Source organism: Pempheris klunzingeri, chromosome 12 (assembly GCF_042242105.1).
Source record: "Pempheris klunzingeri isolate RE-2024b chromosome 12, fPemKlu1.hap1, whole genome shotgun sequence".
In the NCBI taxonomy this organism is placed as follows: Eukaryota; Metazoa; Chordata; class Actinopteri; order Acropomatiformes; family Pempheridae; genus Pempheris; species Pempheris klunzingeri.
In genome coordinates this window covers 11,125,591-11,146,314 of record NC_092023.1, presented here as the reverse complement: position 1 = coordinate 11,146,314, position 20,724 = coordinate 11,125,591, and the positions used below count along the sequence as shown (strand labels likewise).

The following is a 20,724-nucleotide window of genomic DNA, read 5'->3' as shown; positions in this document are numbered from 1 at the left end:
ATAGTTAATTTTGGTGTTAAGATAAAACGTAATTGTTCATGGTCTCTGCTGTGACACAGTTTGTTCTCAAGTGTCAAAATAGCAGCTGATATTTGACTCATAAATCAGATGATCGTATAATTAGAAGCCAAGGTCTCACTCTGTGTGGACGACAGGCTTAAAAGACTTATTTTGGACATATATAGTACAGGCCAAAAGTTTGGACACTAACAGTTGTCCAATAGGGCTGTCGGCTGTGTATCAACCTGACTTCTGCACAACACAACTGATGGTCCCAACCCCATTAATAAGGCAAGAAATTCCACTAAGTAACCCTGACAAGGCACACCTGTGAAGTGAAAACCATTTCAGGTGACTACCTCTTGAAGCTCATCAAGAGAATGCCAAGAGTGTGCAAAGCAGTAATCAGAGCAAAGGGTGGCTACTTTGAAGAAACTAGAATATAAGACATGTTTTCAGTTATTTCACACTTTTTTGTTAAGAACATAATTCCACATGTGTTCATTCATATTTTTGATGCCTTCAGTGAGAATCTACAATGTAAATAGTCATGAAAATAAAGAAAACACATTGACTGAGAAGGTGTGTCCAAACTTTTGGTCTGTACTGTAGAATTGAACAAAGTAGTATTTTGATCTGATGGTGATGCTGAATGAAAAAGTTCAGCGATCACCACAGTTATTACAGGTCATCCTGAGAAGCGTGTGAATGTGTGAACAAAACTTTAGGGGAATCCATCCAATAGCTGAAACATTTCACTAACAACCACAAATGTCAACCTCATGGTGGTGCTGTTATCTTGCTCCAAGTGGGTGTAGATAGTGAATGATTGGATGGAAACTTTTGATTGATTTGAGTCCAACACCTCACATAACACGGAGGAGGACATAAACACTTTATATAATTTGGAAAGATTTGTAATGAAATATTCAATGTTCGCATTTAATACCTAAAAATAGCACAACAACAGAATGTAAACATACCACAACTCCTTATCTTGTAGGTTGCTAATTTTCCAAAGAATTCATTAAATTTTTGCGGAAACAACAATGTAATTTGGTGTTAATCATGTTTAGTCATAATCATGTTTAGTCAGCACACAAAAGTAATAAAGTACACCGACGCATTGTTACAATAACGTTACAGTATTTGGTGTAAAAAAAAAAAAAAAATGTTGTGCAGAAATGTTGACACAGTCAGTCATCCTAATGGAGTTGATATATTTGTTTTAACCTTTGCTCCAATTCATACAAATCAACACATATTAATAGTGTGTGGTTATGTTCTGTATTTCTGTTACTGTGCATGTCCGTGTGTGTGTGTGTGTGTGTGTGTGTGTGTGCGCGTGTGTGTGTTCTTTAATCGATTGGCAGGCAGGTTTGTCATCATAACAAAAAAACTTCAGTCAATACGTGTGTTTTCATGTAAGCACTGTGGTTGTGTGTACATACTGTATCTTTGTGTGTGTGTGTGTGTGTGTGTGTGTGTGTGTGTGTTTGTGTGTGTGTGTGTGTGTATGTGTGTGTGTGTGTGTCCACTCTCCAGAACATTTGTGATTACTGCCTGCTTTGTGGAGAGGCTTCACTCATTAACTCTCATCACTGCTGATCTTAATGGACCAAACAGAGTAAAAATAGACAGAGAGAGAGGGCTGCAGCCTGTTAACATCAAGCACTGGTCATGTTGTATGTGTGTGTGTGTGTGTGTATGTGTGTATGGATTATACCCTTCCTTCTACACTGAAAGACTTAAGACACCCATACATCTACAGATACAACTCGTACATGAAGGGCTTTGTGAATCCTGTCAGGTCATCTGACCTTGTTCTTATATTTGTTGGCATGACTGAGTGTCGATTCTGACCATTCAGTCTGTTGAACAACTCAAGAACAACAAAGCCTCTGTCACTGAACTGTGCACAAAGGAATAAACAGCATTAAATCATGGTATGGATTATGGACAAAAGTATTTTTGAAGGACAAACATTTTCATTCTTTTTTCCCCACTGCTTTCCATTTGGACCAGCCAAAATCTTATATTGTCTCTCATTCATTACAACCGGGGCTTTGTCCATAGTTTGCACTGGAAATGGTAACGTTTTATTCACCAAAGTTTCGGCAATCTGGGGAAATCATCAAATAATATCAAATAATTTAAAGACAATCACATGACTTTCCCCAAACAATTTAGAAAGAAACCCACTTCAGTGGTTAAATCTGAGAGGTAGCACACAGTAAATGTTTTTAATAATCCATCATTGCACAGGAAAGCTGTGTGCAGTAGGCAAGGCAGGATTATCAACTATGCAAAGTGAGCAATTGCCCCAGGGCCCCTGGTCCTCAGAGGCTGAAAAGTCTCCAGTTTCACTGTGAAGCAATTAGTTTGTGGCAATAATTTCAAATTTGTTTGTTAATATGCACCGCTAATGCACAATATGAACTGGACTGGCAGGGGCCTTTGGTGGCTCCTGCAGTTTCACCTAATGTAAAGCAGTCCTATGTCAAAATATAATTATTAAACCATTAATATTTCAGTTGCCAAGGTTACAGCATACATATTTCCAAATAAATTTGAGTGTAGACAAATGATCACATCCATTGCTCATTTCTGCGCCACCCAATACGTGGATACATGGATATTCACAATGGACAGTTTGGGTAGGCTTCATTTTTTTCTTCCAAATAAGGTTGTCAACATGGGACAATTGTTTAAAAACTGTTTGATCATCTGACTGCAAAAACCAATAAAAATAAGACCAAAGCTGTGATACAGTGAAACGATCCTGTTACAAAACTTACTGCAGCTGAAGAATGCATGAATGGCAATCCATCATCATGATGGATTCAACAATCCATCTTAAATGTACGATCATGAGGCTGGAGGTTGATGAAAAGGAGGGTGTAAAGTTTCCTGGATTAATAAAGGGTAGAAAACACTTGACCTGCCATCTTATTTCCAACCAGCCAATAAACTGCAACCCTGCTTGCACCAAAGCAGTGCACTCGGTATATTTGTTCTGATTTTTTTAAGTTAAAAACATAAAGTCACCCTCCTCAGCCTCAATCTGAGGTCTTGATTCACTTCCTGTGTCGTTCTCGTTTCCCTGCAGGCGCTCGAGTGTCAGCTTAATTTCAGGGCTTTTACAGTTCAGCTTTGGTGACATGCAGCTGATTGACATGTGGAAGTCACTGCACATCAAGATCATCAACCTGAAAAACACACACACACATACACACACACTCACATGGTCCAGATGTTCCCTTGTCATACACCAACCCCTCTCCTCTATCCTGGGGCTGAAATTCGCTATTTGTGCACAAAAAAAGCTGGAAAAGAGTGAACTTCAAAGGATGAGCAGATAAAACACTAAGAAAAGTGACAGAAAAGAAGAACGAATTCAGGATGATGGGAAAAAGAATGACATGGCTTTGCATTGCTGTCAGGAAAACACATTTCCTTACCTTTCATTTACAATATTTGACTAGATAAGAGGATATTCTGATTTTTTTTTTTAGATAATTTCTAATGGTGCACCAGTCCTGCCTGTTAAACACCTGTTTATTAACACACATACATTCACACAAATACACAGATGTGGCAGCCAGCTCTAATGACTTTTACAATTAGCAGCGGGTCTGATTGTGTTGGGGATGTGTCTCAGTGCAGCAGCCGATCAATAAATCTGCCAGATAAATGACCATGAGTCGCTAAGGGAGTGAAAGGCCACAGCACAGACTAATCAGCAGCCGCAGCAGAGACATCAGCAGCTCTGACGTTTTACAAAATAGTCCATTTAGTTCCACCATCATGGCATTTTCTTACATGTTAGATGTACAGCTGCTGCGCTTTCAACTCATCCGTGTCCCCTTTCAGGGCAACACAGTTGTGTTACTTCTAAATGAATGAAACATAAACATGCTCTTTGAATAGTTTTACATCTGTGTTTTCGAGCACATTACTGGATTTTTGTCGCTGATATTGACATTGATATCTAAAGCAGGAATAGGCACTGGGCAAATTCTATACAAAAAAAAAAAAACTTTCAGAAAAATCTAGCTTTTTTAGACAACCTAGCCTGTGATGGAAGATTTTGGCCAATCACAGGTCCTCTTTGAGAAAGTACATTCCCATTGGCTGTTTTACGAACAAAAAGATGCACATGCACGTCTCTTCAGATGCCAGTGAAAGCCTGATTCAATCACGGAAAGAGAGTTTACAAGAGATGCAATAAAACATGAGCCAATGATCTGCGAAGCGTCAGAGAGATGGAGAGAGTTAAAGCGAATGTTGCTGATAGCTTAGCCCTTTGCAAACTGTAGGCAAAGTCTGCACCTGATTCCATTTTATTTATGCAGCTCACAGTAGAGCCTTGTATCACAGTACATCATCTCAAAGGTCTTCACAGGTCCCCACGTTTGCAGAGCAGGAGAGTAATTCTCATGGAGTTGCAGCTATACAGTATAACAGCACTGGTATCACAAAGATGGGAGAAAAGTCAGTTCAACTGCATTTTCCAGCACGTATGAAGCGCGTGTGAACATTTGTGCTCCTCTGGTGGGAGGGTTAAGGACAGAGAGGGGAGAGCTGTATCTTTTAGATAAACCCATCATGTAATTGCCAATATTCAATGTTTCATAAAGACCAGTTATATTTGCTAAGATTTGTGCCCACAATATGTACTGAGGTCCATTTAACAGATGGAATTTAAACTCTAGTGGACAAACTTTGGGTTTTGTGGGTATTAAACTGAGGTATTGACCCTCTCATCTAACTCTGTGCAAGAAAGGCTACCTGCTCCCAGTCTTTATGCTAAGCTGGCTAGATATTTAGCGAATAAACATGAGAGCGGTATTGATATGAGAACAAGCAGGGTTTCCACGTCACAGGACATCCAGCTGAATAAAAATAATTTCCATGCAAAAGCTGAAACATGAATTAAAGTTGATGTTTATATGCGTCATCACAACAAAACACAGACAGACAGACACACACACACACACACACACACACACACACACAGACAGCAGCTCAGCTATGAGAGAGAGAGTGAAGAGTTTGAGAGATGGGTCATCCTGCAAATGTCAGAGGTAACTATCTAATGTCAGTCATGCGATTCACAAATCTCCTAAACAAGTGATGACTGATTCGAGCAAACTGTTACAACGGAAAACTGGCAGAAGCTATTTTTATCCTGGTGAGTGTGTGTTTTGAATGAGTGTTTACATCTCAGAGTCTTACTGATGAAAAATGGTTTTATTATGCCAAAAGGTGCTTTTTTTTCCCCCTCTCTCTCTCTCTTATGGAAAATCAATGCAAAGTGATAACTGGCTAATAAGCGCTTTTGCTTGCTGTGGTATGAAAAATCACAAATCAGTACATAGGACTTTCAGTGCCCCTCCTAAGGCATTATGAATCATTATAAATTACAACAAAAGCACGCTGTGAATGCATGACAATTATTAAAAGAGAGTGATGCATTAAACTTAATATGAAACGCGTTTAGGGCCGAATACCTCATCAGGGACTGACATAATGCTGAATTTTATTGAATACTTGGATATATGTGCCATGATTTAGTGGAGAAAATGTTTCTCTTAGTTCTCTTAGTTTCTGAGAAGGTAAATTTAAGACTTTTTGAGAACTTTTTAATACATTGTAGAATGCGATGCAATAAGACTGGAAGTATGATGGAAAATGAGCAGGAACAATATAGCCTTGACTTATTTATTATCTTAACATATTTCATTATATTATCAATAATTAACATCACCTGGAGTCAGACAAATGGCCAAAAATGATGGATGGACTATGCAATTAAAAACATATTAAAAATGCATAATTTATTTCATTTAACTGAAATTTTTGCTCAGACTGACGCTTGCTCGGGAGCTTCCTTGCTGCTGTAGATAGCAGCAGTGACTGTCTTTGCTGCAGGTCTGATGATGATGACTGAAACTCAGTAGTGTCCAGATGGAGACACTTGTTTTTTCTACCAAAAAATAACCTCCAAAGCCACAGAGGATATTATACAACTGTTTTTACAGACTGTGTGCAAGTTTTGTGATGCCTCCAGTCATTTGATACTATATAGTCATTGGTGGGAATTTGAATAATGTTCCACCTGTGTCAAGCCGAGACGCTACAGGCAAAAACATTGCTTTTCATGCAGTGGTCAATTTTGAGATTTTGGGCTATTTTATCTTCTATAGAACGTCTTCTTTCAGACTAGTGGAAAGAAAACGTCCCGAATTCACATTAAAGTGTTTATTCTGGTACACTTTGTCAATTTGCATCTGTACATTTCTCCTAAATTCATATCTTTAAAGGCTTCTTCCTCAAAATTTATTTTTTCTCACACTCTGAGCCAGAAATCTCCACCTCAGCAGCATTTACATCCAACTGTCCTACTGTATTGTCTATTTTCATCTAAATGGCACCATAATTTACTAAATGAACATCATGCTGTGTTGAAGAAGACTGCAAACTAGCGACGGAGATCATAAACCCATTAGGAAAATGTTTACTGAGGTAGTAAATCAAGTGAGAAGTAGGCTCGTTTTCTCATAGACTTCCATTCATTTGGACAAATTTTTGCAACCAGCAGAGTCACCCCCTGTCGGACATTAGAGACAATGCAGGTTTATGGCATCCAGGTGTCCATTTCTCTTATACAGTCTATCCATAACACACGCAGAAATTTCAAACTGTGATGACATTTATGTCCGTCCTCGTCACTGAAGGAGAAGGAGACTCCCAGAGAGTCATGACGGCGAAATCAGGTGTGAGAAAATGAACCTGTCAATCATTTTTGAGTTCTCCATGATTATGTGATCTTGAGAAAGGTCATTTTCTTGTGATAATTAGAATAAAACTTAATTTGGACGGTTTAAATGAGAAAACAAGCACAATTAGCGCTTAATCTAAAGATACCAGTATCAAAAGAATAATTGTGAGCATGACTGTTTTTTGGCTTCCATACAATAGAGAGAAAACAACAAAAATCTGTTAAATCAAAGTTTTTATGAGATCTGTTTATTCATCATTTAATGCATGTATTTGACTTTTGAAAGTAAACTAATATTTGTGTCTCTGGTTTGAGCTCTTATATTGGTTGTTGTATTCTGCGGCTGTAGCGTGAAGACTGTTTATTATACTACAATATGCAGCAGTTCAAACCTTACTTTTAGACTTTAACCCTACCTTTTGCATTACTTTTAATTAATTTCATTAATACGCAAGGTTGTGAGATTCAAAACCACAGCAGTGAGACTCTGGTCACCAATGAGTATAGTTCGTGCAGAAGTTGAGAACAATGCTGTCCTCTAGTGGAGTAAATGAAGACATTACTTGGGACAAAATGCCACAACTCATCAAGGACTGCATCCTTGTTTTTCCTCATGGTATAAATTCAGTGTCAGAAACAAAAGCCAAGTTTCAAGAAAGAGTGAAACAAGCGCCAAAAAGTGTGCTTCCATTTCCGAAAACTGCAACAGGCCGTCCTCTTGAAACAACAGTCAAAACCAAACAAGACAACTACATTTTCGGTTTGTGTGAAGAGGAAATAACTTTGGGGAGTTTCGATCTCTGCACTTTCAGTCTTAGAACACATGCATCAAATCAAGTAGGTAAAAAAATTGGATGTTATTTAACTTTTTAAACTCTTATGTATTGAAAATACAAATGAAAAACTGCTCAATTTTACTAGGAACAAATTGCCTCTTTTTAAATAAAGTGGCTCTTTCATGTCTGGGAGAGAGCAAATCTTTATATAGCATTTAAGTGTGATATTAAATGCATTTTTAAAAATATGAATATTTAACATTTACACACCTTTGGGGTGGTTGTAAAGAAAAAGGGGTAGCGTAAAAAGTGTTCATGACGTTATCTAAACTGCATCAAATTTAATTGCTGACCATCCTTTGTTGTATAATGTGTTTGAAATAAAACTAGGAACCGGAAAAATAACTTGTCCACAAGAACCGCAAGGACACAAGATTAGTTTTATGAAACGTATATTTACAGGACATACAAATACAGCCAATAGGAATAGTAAAGCCCTCCTGAGGATCAACATTTATTAAAAACATACAAAACTATTTAAAATTTACAATATAATATATTTACATCCATTTCATTTTAAAACATAAAACTGTACAACTTAAAGCGTATTAGTCTGGATGTCTTTCTTTTTTTGGCATCAGATGTGTTTGTCACTCACAGACGACAACAGTTTTAGCCAGATGACACTTTCTGGTTGATTGTCCCAGTAGCATTGGAACAAGTGCTTCAGTAACATGACTCAGTCAGATAGAGCAAGAGCTCGGCATGTAACCTGGTAACAAAGCCAGTCCAAAGCAGAGCTCGTGTCGCTGTCTGAGCTTTGGAGGGAGCTGAGGGAAACGCTGCCAGTCCGATGAAAGATGACCCGCCCAGTTAAAACAGTCAGTGAATAAAACCTCAGTAACGCTCCGTCACAGGCGCCTGACGTTCCTCTTGCTGCGAGCGCTGCCTGGTATGATGGGGGGCGTCTTCGAGGAGGGGAGATGGGCTCTGGGCTGCACCACTCTGCAGGGGGTCGAGCCGTGGAAGGTCTCCTGGCAGTGGGTGCAGAAGTCGAACAGACAGCTGTTGCGAGTGCACGTTGCCCTCTGGACCTCGGGGGAATGTGTCGCTGGTGAACCGCATTGCTTGCAGCGACGTAGAGACTCATGCTGCTTCAGATTGCTGGCGGCCTGAACAGAAGAACAAAACACATGGACATTTTGTTAAAGCTAGAGTACAAATGTATTTAAATCCATTTTCCAGAGTGTAAATGTCAGAGTTCTTGTCTGACATTATAGAAAATCGAATATCGATTTAGCACATTAAATCGATAATGAAAATGATGTTTAGCTGCAGCTAATCTATATACACACACTCACCTGCATGTATTCGTCGAAGCGTGTACATTGGGAGTTGGACATGCTTCCCTTCTGAGAGGGAGCGGTCCGTCTGTTGACCCTGCAGCTTGGAGTGGATGCTGAAGAGGAGGATGGAGTGCTCGAGGAGGCCAGGGTCTGCATGCAGGACAGCACCACCCTGGACAGAGCCACATCTCTTGTCAGACCAAAGCCACTTTGCCTCAGAGAGCTCCTCGACTCCTGGAAAGAATAAAAAAAAAGGTCACACAGATGAGACATGGATGAAATTGGTTTTAGGCACATTTAGTATTTCACAGCTTTTAACCAAGTGTGCCTGCACATCCTGTATATATGTTGCAACATCAGTGTCGTCCTCCTGTTCTTTGGCTTAATAATTACTGCACACATACAGTATGTGAAAGGTTAGTTTTTCATAGTGTGCATTTTCCTCATTTAGATATTAGTTTAACATGCAAGCTTCATATTGGTGTTTTCTTATGCCAAAATGTTTGTAAATGATTTCTGCAATTTAATCATTTATGTAGCATCGTCTGTTGCGAGGCATTAATTTTGCTGCTCCAATAGCCCAATGCCCCACAGGATTAGCCAGCTTTATAGTTTAATGTTTACTGAAGCTCAAAGGCATTGAGTATCTGTATGTGACATCAGACAAGGTCGGTAAAGATCAGACACAGTATACTTCCTCTGTATGTATGTAGGGTGCGATGCTATTAAGATGTAAAGTGTTTAATGCTTAACAAGAATCCCACCCACGGCCAATTCTTGTGAAAGTACGTGTGTTTGTGTGTGAAAGTACGTGTGTTTCCTCACCCTGAGTGCCTGCTCAGCTCTTTGACACCTGTTCAGAGCTACTGTATCCTCATAGATGATCCTCCTCCAGGTCCTGCTCACTTTCTTACAGCTGCAGGGTGAAAAAAAGTAAACACATGATGAATATAGACAGAAACTACAGCAAAAAGAAACAAACTAGAATCCATAACAATTATCTTCTGTGCCTATATTCTCTCTAAACTTCTCCTTTCATACACATTTTCAAATTTTTAAAACAGTCCATGAGAATTTATAAGAGTTAAAAGGAGTTTCCTTACTCTGAGCTCACGCATAAGGCAGTTAGATATCAAGGTTGGGCAAAAATAGCAGTTAATAGCACTTATGTCTGACATATCCCAAATTTCATACTTATTTTCTTCTAAATACAAATCATTTACATGGATTACAGCATTTAACTGTTGCATTTGGTTTTAAAAACACAACTCGCCACCTTAAATCCCACTGAAAAAGAACCATAAATGCACTTTGATCACCCCTTGTGAGTACGAACACTCTCTCTACATAGTGAGGCATTTGTGGGTTACCTAATGAGGTCCATGTCTCCCAGCAGGGCCAGGATGTTGGTCAGGATGCTCCTCATATTCCTGGACAGCAAAGATGAAAACATGTCGACATACTCTCGGCCCATCTGGCGTCCGGTCACCCGATCCAAAAGATGATCTTCTGCTACCTTTGTGACGATGCTCCAGTCATACCTGAGACACAGGGAAACAGTTATAATTCACTTGTTTGCTGAGCACATTCAGCATAACTGAAAAAAAAAGACTTAAACTTGAGCTTAGTTAGGGTGGAGATGCACTACCTGAGGGTAACTCTCAGGCAGTGATACAAGACCCCAAAATTTCTCTCAGGTTTGCCTCCCAATGTGGTTTTTGCAAAGGTGGATAGTGAATATGGGTGGTTATGCTTGATGTCCTAGCCTAATTGGATTTCCCTGAATGTAGGACAACGAAGGCAAACATGCCAAAAGACAAAGTCCCACTTCCTCTTACAATTCTGATATTGTTCACGTCAAGATAACCCACAGGTAGAAAGACATTATGCCATTGTGCATCTAAAGAGACTGATCAAGAACTGGTGCCTTCCAGGGAGCACTACTATTGTGTGTGTACGAGCAACCATTTTAAAACACGAGAAAGAAAAAGCCATTGCTGTCAGCTAAATGTAATCCTACCTTTTATTCTTCCGATAGCTCTTAGCAAGCTCTTCACACACGGTCTGCTGGAACTTCAGTATAGGCAGGTTGGGGTCACTGTGGTGGTCAGATGGGGTGGATGACAGCGAGTACGCTGTCCTCCTGTGACGATCCACTGGAGTAGAAGCTGCCACCAAAGACGCTGGATGGTTTGTCCTCCCTTGACATTTGGAGGGAGAATTCTTTGGTGATATTGTCTTTTCTTGGTGTGTAGCAGCACAGGGCTGCAGGGTTGCTGTGGGTTTTCCCTGGATGTGTTCATCCTCTTCATCCCCATGGTGATCATCAATCTGACTGTTGTGCAGAGACAGATAGCCGCTGTCCTCAAACACTTCATCCAGAGTCCCACCCTGCTCCCTGCTGGTGCTGTTTTCTTTGTTGTGGACCGGTCTGGTGTTGTTGTTGTGAGAGAACAACACTGTAGTCACTCCTGCAGGTGGACACTGAGGTTTGATGGGAGTCTTGGGCTCTTTCACAGGGGAGGCTTTAAGGTGAAGCACCTTGGACTCTGCAGCAGCCATGTTGTTGGCCCTGGTGGCCTCGTAGCGAGGGCATTTCATGGCGACTTTCTTACAGTGAAACATACACACCGTTCAGTATGTAGATTTCTAGATAAAGGAGACAAATCAGGAGATTGTGTTAGGTTTTATTTATTTAATGTGACTGTCTAGTCTGCCGAGCAGCATGGCTTCGCTAATGCAAGACAACGTTGCTATCTCTTATCAAAGATAACCAGTAAGCTGCATTACATTAAAGAAAGAAATAACATACATGGCTATTAAATCGTTAGCATAAACTTTGAATCCGTTTAGAAACTCTTCCGTCAAATACATTGTAAAATTTAAACTGATTTTGGCGCGATGTAGATTTGGCGGAAATGTAGCAGTGACGTGAGGATACCCAGACAGGAGAGACGGGTTTGTCTTTAAATCAATTGCCGTTATGTTGAATCAGTGCCTTCAGGATTAAAGTAACATTTGCGTATTATTTTTCTTTTTTGCACATGAACATGTGAATGAGTCCATGTAAAATAATCTCAGTTAACGTTAACGACACTGATCTGCATTTACGCGCGTACAGCAAAGTGCAGACTTAGACCCCCAGCTCTTATACAAAAAGCCACACACAGGACCCAAGATACTAATAATGAATAAACTCAGAAAGCCAACAGTTTCAGGATGTATTATTAGTTGATATTCAATTCACCATGCTAGTTGACCAAGTTAACTACCCCAACCAGTACCTCGGCTAGCTAAAGCTACCGACTAAACATCCTATTAACATTACCATTAGCAGTTTGGACACTGGAATATATTAAGTGAAGCCTTTTACCTTATACTTGTTGATATCGTTATCCTCTACAGGTTCTTTTTTCCCTCCTTTTAGCCGCTGAGCTAATTTTCGGCTGACACCGCCTCTACCCAAATTAAATGCTCCACAACTGAAAATCCGCCGCTCGCTCCTTCTCATTTGAAACCCGTGCCCAAAAGGCGCAAACCAATCACAGCGAAGGGGATGTTTGTCCCTTTAAACCATCAACCAATGGGAGCTGAGATTCCGAAACGTCTGTGTAGTGACGTCAATACGCACTCGTCGTGGTCCCACTAGTATTCCCACCCGACGAGAAACACAAATGATAATGGCGTTGTGGTCTTCTAAAGCAAGATTACACCTACAGCACTGAAGTATCCATCAGTAAACCTTAGCCGAATTGACTATCAGGCTACGCTGTAATATCAGCAGGAAAATTGTAGGGGCAGTGCCCTTTAAACATTCAAAAATCATAATAACATTGTACATCTTAATATTGATCAGGAGGTTCATGGTAAACCTACATAATTGTTTTCACAACCTTTAGGTAACTAGTGTATATTCATGATATACTTTCAAATAGTGCACACTATTCAAGTATGTTCCTTAAAGTGGCTATAATCGAGTCAATATCAAATATAATTTGACAATGTGAAAGAGAAGGCTGGTCTTCATGAAACTATAGATAATTGTCATTTGAATCTGTAGCTTCCCTGGGCTTTATAACCAGTTTCAGTTCGTTGTTAAGCTGTTAAGTGTGTAACTTAAAGGTTTAACATTGCTACAAATCTTGTATTATGAAAGGTGAAGTTAAAATATTGCCACATGTTCTCTCAGCCTCATCTTTAAGTTCCTCAAAAGACTGAAACATACAAAACTATGTTACTTTTATGTAGTTGATAAATAATTTGTAAGTATGGTATAACAACCTAAATAGTAGCCTACAGTGAATTGCACAGATGTGTTGACATGATAAAATCATGTCAACAGAGGGATATTTTGTTGTAATATTCAATTCTAATGTAACAGATGCAAGAAATAATACATTTCCCCCCACAGAGCCCTGTTTCAGGTTGCATCACACAGTTATGCAGAAATTATAATTCAAGTAAAGGTTATTCAGCCTTACTGGTGTAATAGTGACTGAGGTAATTTTGTATAGCAAACACAGAAGATAGGGCCACAAGAGAGTTAAAATCTCTTTTTCAATTCTGTCAGGAATCCCACTCTTTGAAAAAAAAAAAAAAGAAGAGCTAAACAACTGGTCACTTGCAGGACAGTTGAGTTCACACCCCAGCCTGGAATGTGTGAAGAGAGCCTTTAATTGAAACCAGACTGGGGGGAAGTTGTGGGACATGGTAGTTTAGATGCAGGACCTCATTTGTTTCACTTTAAACTTTTCACTGGGCTTTCTTGTTCATTCCAGGCAAAGATGGCAAAAACAACAAAGGGGTACAAATCCCCTCCCCAGTCATGACAAAAATTCATCAAGTATTTTCGGTATGTTGGTCCTCAGTTCAGGCCACAACACAGTGAGAAAGGGAGATAAAAAAGAACAACTAAAAGTGGAAATGAGAAAACCATTCGTGGCTCATGACAGAGACACAGTGTGACGTTGTGTGGTGAAGAGGGACTGATTTCTGAGCCCTGACACGTTACGTCTTTGCATAACAGAGTGCATAATGCTAATTAAATGATTGTCCCACTGTCAATCCTATTTTCAATTCAATGTTCAATTTACAAGTCCACACAGTCATTTCAATTACAACCATAGCACAGGCAAAGCAGCCAACTTCCCCCCAAAACCTCAGGTTTTTTGTTCAGAATTCATTTTACACATGAATATGCACCAGTAAAACAAAATATCAAATGAAATGCTATGGGCCTTACGTCCTGCATCATTCCTATATCTGTCTTGTGGGTCTGAGTCCAAACCTAATTGTAAGAGCTTTATTCCTTGTTGACATTATGCTTACATGGTGTGTATTCTTAAATTATGTCTTGATTTTGACTGACCAAAAATCTGATAGACACACAACAGAGTTAGTACAGGTCATAGGCCTAGATTAAATATAATGTAATTTTCACTTAGTCTAGATGTCTGAAGGTGACGGATTTATATGCAGCACATATAGACATGGAATAGGAGGCACCTCTGTAAATTAATTTAATAAAGAATTAAAATATAAATGAATGCCTTATTCTTTTCTATATGTATCCTTTTTAGTTATCTTTCAATACCATATTCACGTATGTTTCACTCACAGTTTGTGGTTTCATTATCAGAGTCTGAGTGGGCTTTTTATTTTGCTGTAAAGTGGAATAATCTTGGGTGAGAACCGTGGGAACAATCGTTAGCCTGCTGTAATTTTCTCCGTAGAAGAAGATGTCTTAACCATCGCGCATGCGTGTTACGTCCAATATGTCTGCGTCCTACAGCAAGGTGGTGAAGGAACTATATTTTTATAACAAGCTTCAACAACCAGTTTCTACGCAGATTTTATACAATTTGTGACTGAAACCTGTTTCGTCGGAGCCACACCGATGTTTGCGGTAACAGGAAAACCTAATGATACATTTGAACGTTTGTCATTCGATCTCAACATTAGATGTAGTGAGTTATTAACTTTCTCTTATTTTGTTTAATAAGGAAAACAGTCCCAAATCACAACATCACAGGCTAGCAGTTATTCAGTCGGCATTTTAAATTCAGAATTTTGAAAAAATACGGTTCTGTAGAAATACGGTAAAGTTATACCACAGATTGTGGTTGTTGCGACGTGAACCCATCACAAAATTTCAAAGTTAATCAAAATAAAGCACTGCTTGTGTATTCCAAGCTTAACGAATACAAGAATACCCTCGTTGGATACAAAATATCTCTTAGTATAGAAATGTTAGAGTATGTATTTCTTATTAGACATTATAAATATTAACATCATACAATTTTTGAATGAAGTTTGGCCGAATTTTCCTTCCGGACTAGAAAGGAGCATGTGCCAGGAGCTGTTTGTTCTGCCGCACACTGAATCTCCCAAACAACGCTGCCTTTGAAATGGCCTACAGGAGAACCACGAATCTTCTAATGAGAGGAAAGGAGTGTGTCTTTAGTGAGTGGATACCTCGTTTTCAAAAATCACCAAATGTCATCAGCCAAACTGCTAGATTTCATGAACACGCCAGCAATCACTGTGGCAGAACTAAGAGAGATCTTCACACCGGTACACCGTTGATGGTGGCCAAGTTGCTGTCGGTGGATGAGCTTTTTGCCACGAGGTCTCTGCAGGAATACCTGAAGAAGATGGAAACAGAATACAGTGAATGTTTGAGTGCTGTCAACAGCGGTGTGATGGAGGAGCAGTGTGGCAAGGATGAAGTGAACGCCAAAAGGTCCAAACTGTCCCTGCTGGCTCCTCTTATTCAGACCATCAAAGAGCTGGACACCAAACAAAAAGAGATCGCTGAGACAGAGACGCTCCTGAAAGGTGAGACTGCTCTCCTGCTGCCACACACACAGACAAGAAATTGATTTGGTGAAATGTGTCTTAATTGCATGTATTTCGTGACAGTAGACAGTTTTCATCAATCTGTAGGAGGAATACTCTTGTTCAAGGGAATTGAAAAATAAACTATACACCAATTTACACACCAATTATGGATAAAATCCTCTAACACTGTATATGTATTTCTATACTGGAGCATACTGTATTTATAGTGAAATGGTCAACCTTTCTGGAAAATCTATTGTTTAAGGACCAAAATATATGGAGAAGAATAACTGCTTTTGACGAATCAGGTGATAAATACCTGATCAATGAAGGAACTTCACCATAATGCAAAAACTTACTGACATAAAGTAGTCTGTACAATGATCGATAACATGGTATAAACACTTTAGCAAAATGTCTGATGAAAGACTACTTTTTAATGTCTCAGTACATAAGGCAGCATGTTGCACAACTGTAGTTCACTGTATGTTTTTGTTTTTCCTCTAAGATGAAGACCCAGCCATGCGACAACTGGCAGAGGTGGAAAGAGAGGCCTGTTTGCAAGACATCCAAGATTTTAGACAAAAGGTAGAAGTGTGATATTTCATTTTCACGACAGGCTGCTGCAGCTCAAAGTATCAGACCGGAATAGAGAGCAAATTTTCAGCAGGACTAATGTTCAGATATTCAGCTCTTCACACGTCACATCTATCTTGTTAACCCGTCTGTCAAATCAATCTGCTTCATCAATCAGATCCTGGATCTGTTGATCCCCGAGAAGGAGACAGATCTGAGCGACCTCGTCCTGGAGGTAACAGCCGGTGTCGGCGGTCAGGAGGCCATGCTGTTCACTGCTGAGGTCTGCAAGTTCTTCCTCATATTATATATTATTTCAAAATGTTCTCATTGAGATAATAGACTTTTTAGAATAATACCTGGATAATATAATAACAGGAAAGTAGTGGTACACTTTAGATACATTGCCCAATAAGTAAGACACCCATGTAAATTGTCAATTGCATTAAGCTAGACACCTTTTAAGTCTGTGTATTCTGTGTATTCACATGCTGACTTGTACCACCGCCTCTCCTCTGAAGGTGTTTGACATGTACCAGGGCTACGCTCAGCACCACGGCTGGTCCTTCGACATCCTGGAGCACACGGCCAGTGAAATAGGTCAGTGGACACAGAGACTGGTGATTATAGCCAGATTAAAGGATCATTTTACCAAAAGCAGAACAAACAAATTAATTTTCCTATTTTTAAGTAAATTGTTTTTGGGTGATGGCAGCATCATGACTGATTTCTTAAAATCCTAATAAATAAAACTGAGTCTGGTTCAATCTGTGGCTTATTTACTTCAGGCAAATTGACCTTTTAAAGGAAATATTGTTTATGCAGTTGTTATCACACACCTTAACTGGGTTACAGTTTCATTAAGGACAACATTGGGCTCAGGATGACTGATAAGAGAGCTGGATTTCTTATTAGCTTTCTAAATTACCTTTTCATTTATACATCTGGATTTCTGCTTATAAGACTGCTACAGGAGACAAAGTCACATTTTTATGTTTCAGCCAGTGACTGAAAGTAGGATGGAAGGATAATTAGAGAGAATATGTATTTCAAGACACAAAAGCAAAACCCCCGTTGTTTTTTTATACTTCCACCACTGTTGCAATAACTGCCTGCAAACACAAGGGGGGGCCCTTCTTACAGATAGTGAAAGCTGCCAGGAAAAGAGACAGCATAATGAACATTTGAAATAACTACATGCCAAATCATTGACTAATATTCAAGCTTGTTGCACTTGTTGCTCATACTCGACCAGGTGGGCTACGTCACGCCTCGGCCAGCATCAGCGGCCCTCAGAGCTACAAGAGGATGAAGTTCGAGGCTGGAGTCCATCGGGTTCAGAGGGTTCCCAAGACTGAAAAACAGAGCAGAATTCACACCAGCACCATGACTGTGGCTGTGCTGCCCCAACCCACTGAGGTACAGCTGTACATGATGAATGGATGGACAAAACCAAGGCAAACAGCGCGTTCATCTCTGTTTTCCTACAGGAATTATTACAGATGGCATCTTGTTCCCTTAATATGATGCATTTCCCGTTCAAATGGGATGCTACATGGAAATTATTTTGATATTGGTCCTAACGGGATATCACATAGGCAGGTTTCATTGGTTGTTTTCAACCTGCTAATGCAAAATTTAAACGTCAAAATAGAAAACTGTTTTGACTTATGGGAGTGGGTTTGCTCTTCTGCTGTTCATTTAAATGTAAGTAAATTATGAGCGTCTGTGTGTTCCTGTCAGATCTCGTTCACAATAAACCCGAAGGACCTGAGGATAGACACTAAGAGAGCGAGTGGAGCTGGAGGTCAACATGTCAACACCACAGACAGCGCAGTCAGAATTGTCCATCTGCCTACAGGTAAATACAGCTTGATGAAGAAACTGACAGACTGTACATATGGTGCCTAATCTATCCACTGATACTAGGCACCACAGAGCTGTTAGTAAATTAACCTGATAGAGTAAATAACTGTCATTTGTAAGTGAGATTTCTAAGTTCAAACATTGAAAATGCCTTTTCCTCTTTCTGCCATGACATTTCCTGAATGTTTAGGTTTAAATAAAAGCAATTTTGCATTTATAAACTTAGGAAATAGATACAGAGGTTTTTCATATTTACATAAAACAACTCCATGCCGCCAGTCAATAGTCAGAAGTCATATCTGAACTGGACTCCTTGCATGTCACCTATAGATGTTTTCCTAGTTATAAGGTTATGAGTTATAAATCTATTCTGTTGCTTTAAGTAGGTTTTATAACAATCAAAATTAGTTTCAGCAGGGTTGTAGTGCCGTCTGTCTAGTGTCTACATGAAACTGCTTGTCTCTTACGAAATGAGTACCAATTAGTGGGATGCCCACGTAAAAATAGTACCTTAACACTTGTGTGTGTTTGTTAGGCGTGGTTGCAGAGTGCCAGCAGGAACGGTCCCAGCTGAAGAACAGGGAGAAAGCCATGAAGGCTCTGAGAGCAAAACTGTACAGCATGAAGCTAGAGGAGGTGACCAGCAAACGCTACAACCAGCGTAAAATACAGGTGAGATAAATACAGTGTACAGTATAATCCAATCTACCTGTGGAGAGAATCAAGTATGATACAAAATACAGTGTGACAATATTTCAAAAGCTTGATAACGTTTATTTTTCCAAAGCTCTAGAATGTCATTACTTACTGTCAAAATTAAATATATTAAATGCAGCCAAACAAGTAAATTAATACATTATAAAAAGATCCACACATTTAAATATTCAAGTAATATCGTGTATTGTTGTGTTAGTGCTTAGAAGACAGAATACGCAATTCAAAATAAAGGCAGTAAGACCAAAATGACATATGCAAAAAAGAAGATAAAGCATACAGTACAATATTTAGTCTTCTTCCCCCTCTTCTTTCCACTTCTTCAGATTGGCACCAAAGGCAGATCAGAGAAGATTCGAACCTACAACTTCGCCCAGGACCGCATAACAGACCACCGGATCAGCATGACGGTGCACGACATCAAGGGCTTCCTGCTGGGAGAGGATCTGCTGGACGAGATGAACTCCTCACTGGAGGAGTTCTCCAACCAGGAGACGCTCATAGAGCTGCTGGGAGAAAACAACCAGGAGGGCTCATGAGTTAGGCCCTGAAACGTGGACTCTGATGGAACTTCCTGCAAAGCACTAACATTATGATACTGGTCAGCCCTTCTCTGCGTCTAATTCTCTGAGAAAAACTAAGGAAAAGGACCATAATGGACTATAAGGGTGACCAAGAGCTTCTGCTTATCCAAAGCAATGTCCTGGACTGCAAAGCAGTGTCAGCACAAACATAAAAGTGGCTAATAAAACTCAATCCTTTCCAAATATTTAGTCAGTAACAGTATGTTTTGTTAATTCATTGTAGAATATCCAAAAGCAGTGGTGTGTATGTTGCTCTACCCTGACAGCTGCAAACTCTACAGCTAAAATAATGTCTGACATCCAAATGTAACACTCATATGTGATTGTTAAACATCTCATTCCAAATCAGTCTGCTGTGATAACTGAGGAGGGCTGCCTGCATGGTTTAGGAACCTGGCTGCAGGGATTCGGTCCCATTCACTGGTGAACTTGGACACTGATGTTGGGCAATTAGGCCTGGATTGCAGTCGGGGTCCCAGTTTTTCCCGAAGGTGATGGATGGGGCTGAGTTCAAGGCTCTATGCTGGCCAGTCTAGTGCTTCCACACCAAACTGGGAAAACCATCAATGTGTGAAGCTGGTTTTGTGCATAGGAGCTTTCTGATGACCTGTGTAACCGGGCCTTTCTGAGTAACCTGGTTACTGAAGTGCATGTGAACACACAAATTATCCAGTTGAAACAGGAAAGGGCAAACCACACTAATGTCTACTTGATCATATATGGCTGAAACTAATGATCATGTCATGTCATGATCATATGACTGAGTTATGTGTAGATTATGAATAACTGATTACTTGTTTGGTCTTTTAAAGTATTAGAAAATTAAAGAAAATGTCTCCTAAAGCCCAAGCTGTTTTATGCAAATTGTTTGTTGACCAAAAAGAAACAGCCCACAATCCAAAGGCCCCCAGTTCACTGTTGTAGAAGACCTGTAAATATCCACAGGTGAAGCTGGAACCAGAGATTTGCTTTGGCATTTTTGCTTTGAAAAAAAATGACTGAAATGATTATTAAAAGTGACACTGATTACATTTCTGTAGCCTGTAAACTAGTAATGGACTAATCATGTCAGCTCTGATATCAAAAGCTCTTCGTACACTACAGTACATCCAGATATGTTTAGCCACGTGGCGTAATTTGGCCTTACTGGTTTAGTTTCAGCTGCAAGTAGTTTGTGTGGCCCGTTTTTTTAATTGTAGACTACATTACCCATAATACTCAGCGCGTTGAGGTTGATT

At 39.7% G+C, this 20,724-nt stretch overlaps 2 protein-coding genes across 2 annotated transcripts; one reads left to right on the top strand and one right to left on the bottom strand.

Moving 5' to 3' along the window:
* Window positions 1–8,066: 8,066 nt before the first annotated feature.
* fbxo5 (F-box protein 5) lies at window positions 8,067–12,321 on the bottom strand. The gene is made up of 6 exons (XM_070841256.1): window positions 12,280–12,321; window positions 10,927–11,555; window positions 10,277–10,447; window positions 9,732–9,822; window positions 8,922–9,140; window positions 8,067–8,732 (listed from the first exon to the last, which is right to left on the bottom strand). The coding sequence occupies exons 2-6, from the start codon at window positions 11,529–11,531 to the stop codon at window positions 8,472–8,474; spliced, it is 1,347 nt and encodes a 448-aa protein (XP_070697357.1). The 5' UTR covers window positions 11,532–11,555; window positions 12,280–12,321; the 3' UTR covers window positions 8,067–8,471.
* Window positions 12,322–14,695: 2,374 nt separating this feature from the next.
* mtrf1l (mitochondrial translational release factor 1-like) lies at window positions 14,696–20,507 on the top strand. The gene is made up of 8 exons (XM_070841092.1): window positions 14,696–15,743; window positions 16,255–16,334; window positions 16,501–16,605; window positions 16,844–16,922; window positions 17,578–17,741; window positions 18,066–18,183; window positions 18,724–18,860; window positions 19,229–20,507. The coding sequence occupies exons 1-8, from the start codon at window positions 15,314–15,316 to the stop codon at window positions 19,439–19,441; spliced, it is 1,326 nt and encodes a 441-aa protein (XP_070697193.1). The 5' UTR covers window positions 14,696–15,313; the 3' UTR covers window positions 19,442–20,507.
* The last annotated feature ends 217 nt before the right edge of the window (window positions 20,508–20,724 follow it).

Excerpts from the sequence above, each read along its gene's own strand:
- fbxo5 (XM_070841256.1), bottom strand. The coding sequence starts at position 11,531 with ATGTTTCACTGTAAGAAAGTCGCCATGAAATGCCCTCGCTACGAGGCC. Across the intron at positions 9,823-10,276 it reads GGAGACATGGACCTCATTAG|CTGTAAGAAAGTGAGCAGGA; the intron begins GTAACCCACAAA and ends TTCACCCTGCAG. Across the intron at positions 8,733-8,921 it reads GCTTCGACGAATACATGCAG|GCCGCCAGCAATCTGAAGCA; the intron begins GTGAGTGTGTGT and ends TCTTCTGTTCAG.
- mtrf1l (XM_070841092.1), top strand. The coding sequence starts at position 15,314 with ATGGCCTACAGGAGAACCACGAATCTTCTAATGAGAGGAAAGGAGTGT. Across the intron at positions 16,606-16,843 it reads CCATGCTGTTCACTGCTGAG|GTGTTTGACATGTACCAGGG; the intron begins GTCTGCAAGTTC and ends TCTCCTCTGAAG. Across the intron at positions 17,742-18,065 it reads TGCTGCCCCAACCCACTGAG|ATCTCGTTCACAATAAACCC; the intron begins GTACAGCTGTAC and ends TGTTCCTGTCAG.